This window comes from Pteropus medius, unplaced genomic scaffold (assembly GCF_902729225.1).
Source record: "Pteropus medius unplaced genomic scaffold, Ma_sr-lr_union100, whole genome shotgun sequence".
In the NCBI taxonomy this organism is placed as follows: domain Eukaryota; kingdom Metazoa; phylum Chordata; class Mammalia; order Chiroptera; family Pteropodidae; genus Pteropus; species Pteropus medius.
This window is the reverse complement of record NW_024348530.1, coordinates 1,786,350-1,795,001: the sequence shown is the minus strand read 5'-3', so window position 1 is coordinate 1,795,001 and position 8,652 is coordinate 1,786,350. Positions and strand designations below refer to the sequence as shown.

At 47.5% G+C, this 8,652-nt stretch overlaps 1 protein-coding gene across 1 annotated transcript; it reads left to right on the top strand.

Annotated features, from left to right (window-relative positions):
- Positions 1-2,778: 2,778 nt before the first annotated feature.
- On the top strand, positions 2,779-3,304 carry LOC120616426 (late histone H2B.L4-like). Its single transcript, XM_039879804.1, has one exon. It carries the CDS (start codon positions 2,779-2,781, stop codon positions 3,181-3,183), a length of 405 nt encoding a protein of 134 aa, XP_039735738.1. The 3' UTR covers positions 3,184-3,304.
- The last annotated feature ends 5,348 nt before the right edge of the window (positions 3,305-8,652 follow it).

The following is an 8,652-nucleotide window of genomic DNA, read 5'->3' as shown; positions in this document are numbered from 1 at the left end:
CCCATGGGCGATGGCCAAACAGTAATTTTCAGCTTATATACAATTGATTATTTTTCATGCCACGCAAGCAAGCAGGGTTACACAGGCTAAAATTGGCAGTTAGCGTATGAGCTCATTGTTACAAGTTTCATGATTAACAGAATGTGGTTAGGGGTTCCAGAAACTAGGCCTAAGTTATAGACTTCCTTTGTCCAGTTTCAGGTTTTAATTATTCTTTAACCCTTTCACATTTCAGCAGGCCATTACAATGATTATGTACATTATTTTAAATACTCATCTTTGTGCGAAAAGTGACAGACGGTAATAGTCCACTGAGACCTTTAATAATTGTAGATTCTTGAATGACTGCACCTTTCAAGAAAAATTGGACCTTTCCTATTGGGAAGGGAAGATGCCACAGGGGACAGAAACTATTCCATGCTTTTGATTTTTGGTGGGGAAAAAAGATCTCCTTGAGAATCTGTAATCAAAAGAGCACCTTCGTGTAGCTTTGGGATTCACGTGAACACTATCATCACGGTCCAAATCGATCTCCGTTGTAAACTTTTTTCCAACGGTTTTATCATCATAATATATTTTCTATTGATAACACTTAGCTTTTATCCCCTTAATGATTGAAACCATTTAATTAGCAGTAGCAATAACTGTTCCTTGAAGACCTCACAGGAAACACACTTGGAAGCCCGACCATTTGCATTGTAGCTCACTGAAGCTCTGCATGTCTTCAATTCTTTGGAAGTCCTTTTTGGTTCAAATTCTGTAAATTATTTTTACATAAATAAAGAAACGTCTTTGCCTGCATTATCATAGATGTTTTGAAAGGACTATGCTCCTAATTTTAATATATTTTTTGTGTATCGATTCTTTTTCTCCCCACTCTGGCGGTTTCTTAGAGAATTAGAGTAATCATTTTCTTTTCAACTGACAGCTCATGTGCTTCCTCAATTCAAGTACGTGGGGGTATTTGGAGGGGGGGGGCTAAGTAATGTCAAAAATACATTTTAAATTTGGTAAATTCGAGGGTTCTGAGCTGCCAAGTAAAAAATCTGCCAATCCTGCTGTTAAATATTACATACTTAAATATGCTAAAAATTTGTGTAAGCATCCCAATTTCTGTTTGTGTTGTCTTTGGAGAAAGCGGTTTTACCATTCCCTTTTCTCTGATTCGCCAAGGGTTTTGATGAGAACTGGAGGTAATAGCTGGTCAATTATGGCCCATGATTGGTAGGAGCACTCTACTGGCCATGTCAGAGAGTTACTGCTCAAGCCACAGCCGGCTCAACCCTGAAAAGTAGATTGCGACTTGGAGTCGTGGACCCTGAGAAAGAAGATGCCTACCGAGAAGGGCTCCTGGTGGCTGACTGAGCTCAGATTTAAAAAAACAGAGCCTAGCAGCCATTTCTCATCAGGGGCCTCGCATGCGAACCCTGCCTCAGGAAGAAGCCTGCACTAAACTGCCCGCCTCGCGGCACTGAACCGCCTGACTGTCCCGCTTTCCCGCCACCTGAGCCAGCCCTTATGAAGGACTACCTGGAGTGACCTTACGACCAACAGGACTTAGGCTTCTCCTCTCCAATCAGAACTGTGCGATCTGTACTGACCAATCAGAGAGGCTCCATTCTGACCAATCAGGACAGTGTTTTGGGGGCCAATCAGACTGAGAAGATTTGGAGTCCTCATTTGCATGAGGATAGACCATGCTGAGACAAGGGGGAGGAACTTCTGTCTAGGTAAGTCAGCTTCCCTGTGGCTTGGCGAGAGCACGCTTTGCCTTTCCACCCGAAGACTGAAAGCTGTGTTTCCTCAGCTGGAGCTGAACCACCCCAGCAGACCCCAGCAGACCCCAGCAGACCCCGGATCTGCCTAGCTTGAAAGGAATCTCCTTCCCAAGACTGCCTTGCAGCCGTTCTGCTTGGTTATTAAGCTGTAACACTATTGAGCTGTTCCACAGCTGTGCTGTATCACAGTTATTGGCACCAGCGACCACAGGTTGACAGAGGAAAATTGCCCCAAAGTATCCAGAGTCACTCTCACCGCAGCAAAAGGTTGGGTTTTGAATTCTTCTTATTCTCTCAGAACTCAGCTGATCCTCAGTGGTTTTATATATTTATTTATGAGTTTCCCAATTTCTGTTTGGGAGACTATTTTGTTATCCCCACCCCCACCTTTTTTTTGAGACTCGCTGAGCATTTTGATCAAATCCGGAGGGAAGAGTTGGCCAATTGTGTCCCCGGATTTCCACAACCACTGCTGGCCATGTCAGATGGGTTCCTGCCTTGAGTCAGGGTGGTTTACCCCAGGACGATAGTAGATTCTGGGTAAGCGGGAAAGGGCCCAAAGTGGCCAGAGTCATTCTGATAGCAGTCAGGAATTGGGTTATGAAGGTCAGACTTAAGGAGCCAAAACGGAAGTTTCTACAATTCAGGTGCTTTTGGTGAAGTCTTAGTTCTAAGTTCCCCGGTTGGGGCATCAGCCGGGCTAACGTTGTCGGATGACCTTTCGCCCTATGGAGCATGTCTCAGAGTCACTGACCGAGGTCCTGTTTAGAGGTCGAGGGGCTCCCACTCTGATTGGAGGACATGTGATGCCAAGCAGGAGCCTATCCAGTCACGTGCGACATGGCGTGACTTAGTGACAGGCGCCCTGGATTGCATTTTAGCCAATCAGATGTGGAGACTGCCCATGACGTCAGGGAATGCAGCGACTATATAAGTCGGCCGCCGCCTCGCAGCAGCGGCCCCTGTCTTTCCTCACAAGCTGGAGGAAGCGGCCTCTGACATGGCGGATCTTGGCTCTGGGGCTTCGCTAGAGGAATTCCTGCGCATAAAGGAGCCCACGGAAGTCCCCCCGAAGATCCTGGAGCAGAAGCAGCCGAGGAGGCGCCGCCGCCGCCACCGCCGCCGCTCCGACAGTTTCGTCACCTATTTCCCCAGGGTTCTGAAGATTTTTCACCAGGACCTGAGCCTGTCTCAGAAGGCCCTGAGAGTCATGGATTCATTCGTGAAAGACATGTTCCAGCGCATCGCCGAAGAGGCCTCGCGCCTGGCCCGCAAAACCCGGCGCGCCACCATGACCTCCAGAGACATCCAGACGGCCGTGCGCCTGCTCCTGCTCGGGGAGTTGGGCAAGCACGCCGTGTCCGAGGGCACCAAGGCCATCCTCCGGTACGTTTGCTGCAGCTGAGCTACCTGGACACCACCTGAGCATCGCAACCCAAAGGCTCTTTTCAGAGCCGCCCCACTCGTCATGAAAAGAACTGTGGCTCTCGTGTTTGATCCTGTGGCTTTCTGCCGACGTTTAGAGCACTGTTACCATGGACCAAACATCGTCAACTCCACTTTAACGTACAGAGAGTGTAGTTTGTTCCATGGAAAATCATGGATTTTCCTTAACCACGTTGCATGTCATGGCTTTCCCAAACGGTCATTCCCGTTAGGGTTTTTCTCTAGGTCAGTCTTTTGGCGGGTATTTTGCCGATCATGTCATTTACCTGTTTCACTCATTCCCTCACGAGTATATGGTGGAATTTTCCAGAAGTTCGTTATGTCTGATATGACAACGGATGAAGTGCAGAAGCAGATACAAGAATCCATCTGTCTTCTGTCAGGCCGGATAGTAAGGAGACTTTCAAATATCCGAAACAACGTCAATCTCCTCTGCATTTTTAGAAGGAAATATTTATCGTACGAGTCTGTAAATTGCATTAACATGATATAATGGGTGTTTTTTATTGTGATTTTAAAATGAATTTTAAAGTAAATGTATTAAAATTTCTGTTGTATTATTTTGTACAGTGAGTGTATTGGCAGGTGTTACTGACACAACAGCTCTTTGCGTTCCTATTTATTTTTAATGGCGTGAGGTTTCCCGAGACAAAACTGTTCTAGATATTTACTCATTTGCATCGTCAACTCATACATATAATTGACTCCATGGGAAATCGTGGATTTTCCTTAACTATGTTGCATGTCCTCCACTTTCTAAATGACTATCTCTGCTTGTTATTTTTCTACGTCTACCTTTCCAGCAACCTGTAATTTTCCTATTAATTTCATTTACCACTTGTGTTCACGTCGTTCCACGACTGTATTATGGAACTTTTCAGAAATACTTTTTGCGTGATATGCAATAAGGTTAAGAAGCAGCTATATCCACCAATGCACCCCTATTAAACTTTGCCATCATACCGCGCGTGAAGCCTCCGTTTAAGTATGTAAAGGAGGAATGATACGCAGTAGAGAAACAGACTAGTGAAATTTCCAAAATCAAGTCACTTTTGCAATTCCCCGGTTTCCGAAATTATCGAGTACAACGTCGTTGTATGGACATACCCAGTGTGTGGCACCCAGCAGCATATCAACGAGTGTGTGTTGCGTGGCACTACATGTCAGGTTCAGGATGGCCCTCGTGCCTTGACACTCTTTCCGTTGAAGGGTCCTGTCTGTTTTCCCCTGCTCTGGACTCTGGGCGAGCACGTGACTGCTTTGACCAATGGAACGTGGTGGAAGTGACGTTATGTATGGCGATTACAGAGCTAATCTTTAAAACGACAGGTGCCTTCTGCCTCGTTTCTTGAGACCTCTGAGCCGCCATGTAGGAAGTCTGCCTATCCTGCTGGAGACACCACATGGACAGGCTTTGAGACTCTATGGGGAGAGACCGGGGCCCAGCTGAGCCCAGCCCTCCAACCAGCTCCTCCAAGGCAACAGGTATGTGCATGCGACTTGACTCGAAACTTTCAGAGTAGCTTAGGAGTGACCCTGATCGGGTGCACCCCCTCTTTCTTTAATATTAAGGGCCACTTACACTTCTTATTTGCACGCTATTGGCACACTAATAGGTCAGCAAAAACAAAACAATACTTCCCATTCCAAACAAGTAGAAATACTTGAAAAAATGACCACAAACATTATTTGAAATGCTTGGAGGAGCTGGAAGAGAGCTAGAAATTAATAGACAACTGAGACGTTTGCCTCAAACCCAGGCCCTTGAAAGACAACACCCTTAGTGAAAAGCTGGCCTTTTTGCTATGGGGAAAGGGAGATGACAAGGCAACTTGGTATATCTTGGCCTTGTGTTCTCTGCATGGGGGGGCGGGGGGTGAAAGAGAGAGAAAACCCTCACTTTGATAATTTCAAAGCAATTCTGCCTTCCGCGTGTGGCTGTAACTCAATGAAGACTATCGGCATGGCTCAGAATTCTGGCAAAGCAGACTGAGGGCCATGCTAGTCAAAGTGATCCTCTCTGTGGAGGAGAGGCCACCCTTATGAAGAGTCTTGAAGAAGGTCCCCACCGATAAAGCCCTTCCACACTTGCTCATAATTCAAGAAAACCAAAGGTATCCTCCTCCAAAGACTTATCCCCGGGTGCAAACAATTCAAAAAGTGTTGACACGTTAAGTAAATGGGAGGATATAAACCATAATAAGGAAGAAACAAGAAATATCACAAAGAATCAAATACAATTTCTGAAAGCATAAAACGGAACCACTGGACCAAAAAGTTAACGTAATTTTAAATAACCGATTAAGGCGCCTGGATAGGGAATTAGTGTATTGGGAGAAATTGGGGGGGCGGGGACGCCTCCTAGCGAGATAAAGAGAAAGGAAAGGTGAAGAGACATAGGACATGGACCGAAAACGTATAAACCACACCCCATAGGGGTTTGTGAAGGAGATATTGGGCAAACTGAGGAAGAATAATGTTCAAAGAGGAAATGGCTGGTAATTTGTTCAGAACGAAGGAAAGCCACAGTTGCCCAGAATTATCGCAGCGCAATGGAAACAGTCGTACATAAAAACAGAGAGTGGCTGCATAAAACAGTTCCCAGAATGGTGATGGCTAAGTGCCACTTAGAGGGGATTTTATGGCCTCGAGTGCTTCCTAAAATTAGGAAGCCTTGACCAGGCATTTCACAGAAGAGGGAACACAAATGGAAAAAAAGTAAAATACTCAAGACGAGGCACCAGCTCACGAGCAGTCCGAGAAGTGCCCACCCACACCGCGGTGAGATACTGTTTCACACCATCAGAGCCGCGAGGGTGAAAAAGACTGACCGCCCCACGTGTTGGTGAGGAGATAGAGCCATGGGGAGTTTGCATCCACTGCTAGTAGGTGTGGAAGGTGGTCTGAGGCCTTTTGAGAGCAATCCGGCATATCGATTAACGTGCAGGAGAAGCACCCGCTGCTGACTGCAACGATTCCGCTCCTGGGCACCTAATCCAGGATGCTCTTAGCGGCATTGTACTTATTAACAAAAATTTCAGATAAAACGTAAATGGTCATCAACAGTAAAGTGGATGAACAAATTGTGATACAGTCATACAACTGAAAGCCATTCACCGGGAAAATAAGTGAACCGGAGCTACCGATGTCACTATGACTGTATCTTGCACGCAATAGTGAAACGGCATGATACAGAAGAATACTTATCTCACGATATAATTTATATAAGGTATAAAAAGATGCAGAACAATGCTATCAGTATATGTTGCTTTGCACTTCATATCTATGTAGCAGAAGCGTAAAGAAGTTGATGGAAATGAGGAACATCAATTTCGCATAGGAAAGGAAGGAAGGAGGGGAGCGGGGATGGGTGTAAGGGAGGGGTCGATGGGCATTCAAGGGTATCTGTCATTCATTTTATTCCTGGAGCTTGTGGTCGTAGATGGGTGTTCGGTTATATTTTTCTTCCTATGATTTCATTTAACCAAAAGGTTGTGCAAAGTTTTTTTCTAAATTGGGGTGATCACTGTCAACTCTGCTGTCCCTCACTGCCCTCGTTCGGTCAGTCTTGCTACCAATTTTACCCCCCAAGTGGTCCCTGAATCTCTCCCCTCCACTCTATCCCTACTGCCTCTTACCAGGCCTGCATCATCATTACCCGAATTAAGGCAGCCACCTCCTGCCTTCGGCCTCGGCCCTCGCAAATCGAGCCTCTGTACTACTTCCTGAGTGATCTAAGTAAAAAGCAAACCTGACAGTCTGTCACTTCCCTGCTGAAAAGGCTTCAAGGCTCCCCACTGCCTAGAGGACAAGGTACAAGTTTCTTATATATGGCAAGGTCCTTCATGATCTGGCCCCTGCTTTTCTCCCCAATCTCATCTGCCACCACTTCCTGCCTTGCTTTGTGAGGTCCAAAGAGGCTGAACTACTTGCAGTTCCCCCACAGGGCCACCACCGCCTCTTGGTCTGCCTAGGTCTTTTCCATCTTGGCACTGACAGCCCCGCATCGTGGGAGCCCCTCAGTCGCAGGCAACCCGGGACTGTCCTGGTATTAAAGCTGAAAGCCCTGCACCCGGGACACCCTTCGGGACCCGGCAAGCCGGGACAGTTGGTCACCCTAGTGGCCCAGTCTTCAAGCTGCTTTGTGGCTGAATCGGCTCCTGCTGTTGCCATCACTTAGGATGTCTTTCTTACCTCCTTCCTCCTGCTCCTTCTGCAAACAGGACCCGAAACAAACGACAAATAAAATATGAAATAGAATGTGGACGGCAGCTACAGAACCCACATAACTTAGACCTGGCCTCTCCCAGAAGGAGTTTCCTGACTAGCCCCCCCTCCCCCGCCCCCGGCTGGGTTGGCTGGCCCTCCTCTGGGCTCCCACAATAACCAGGGCACTTCTCTTTCACAACGTTTCATGTCTTATAAATATCTGACAAAAGCATCCGCCTCCCCGCTCTGGACTCTAGCCAGTCTACGGGCTCTCAGCTTATTCATCTGTGATTCCCAGCACCCAGCAGACCGGACGTAGTAGGCGCTCAGTGAATGTTTCAATAAATGGATGAATGCGGGCTGCGCTGTAAACTCTGATGTGAGATTTCCTGACCCTTCTTGAGGAAAGCGTGGCTAAAATAATTGTGGTCGGAGAAGTGACAATTTCTCGAAAGTGGCGATTCGAGGTTTGTCTTTTTCTATCATAACGAACAGTACCAATTTTGATCCTGTCACACAGAACAACGTAAGATGATACTCCGAGTATGTTGTACAGTTTATGTAGATGATGTCACGCATATTCGACAGTTTCACTGTCTTTCTGACAGTTGATTTCTCCCCCTTCTGAGAAGTTGGGAGGGGACACATGAATACCCCCTTAATGGGTCTCTACAACCCTGTGAGGTAGGTCCTGTTTATATCACCGATGGACAGAGAATAAACCCGTGGACTAGAAAGGTGAGTCCATCGCCATGCCTGACAGAGTTCAGGAAGCGGGTGAGCGGGGATTAGACCTCAGCTGCCCCTGACACCCGGGCCCGGCTTCGTGCTCCTTGTACCATGCCCCTCCGAGAACGGGGCTCGGGGAGGGGTCCCGTGAGTAGAAGCTGGGAGTGGAGTTGGATGCTGCCCTGGCGGGCCAGTCGAGGCAGGGGCTGAGCCTGGATGCCCCCGGCTCCTTCGCTGAGGCTTCCCGAACTTAATCCCTGGGAACCAGGCCAGGGATTTTTCACCCTGGTCTGAGTGAGGCCTTTGGAAAATCTGGAAGGACTGAAGAGACAGCACATGGACCCCTGACGCACTCTCCTGGAGGAGGCCTAGCTCTACTGGACCCAGGCGAGGCCTCCCTGATCACAGTCCCACGACCCTGCAGTGCACAGGCCTAGGATTACCAAGCCCTCTAGCCTGTTCCGCGAGGTCATAGCCGTGGGTTCCCAGG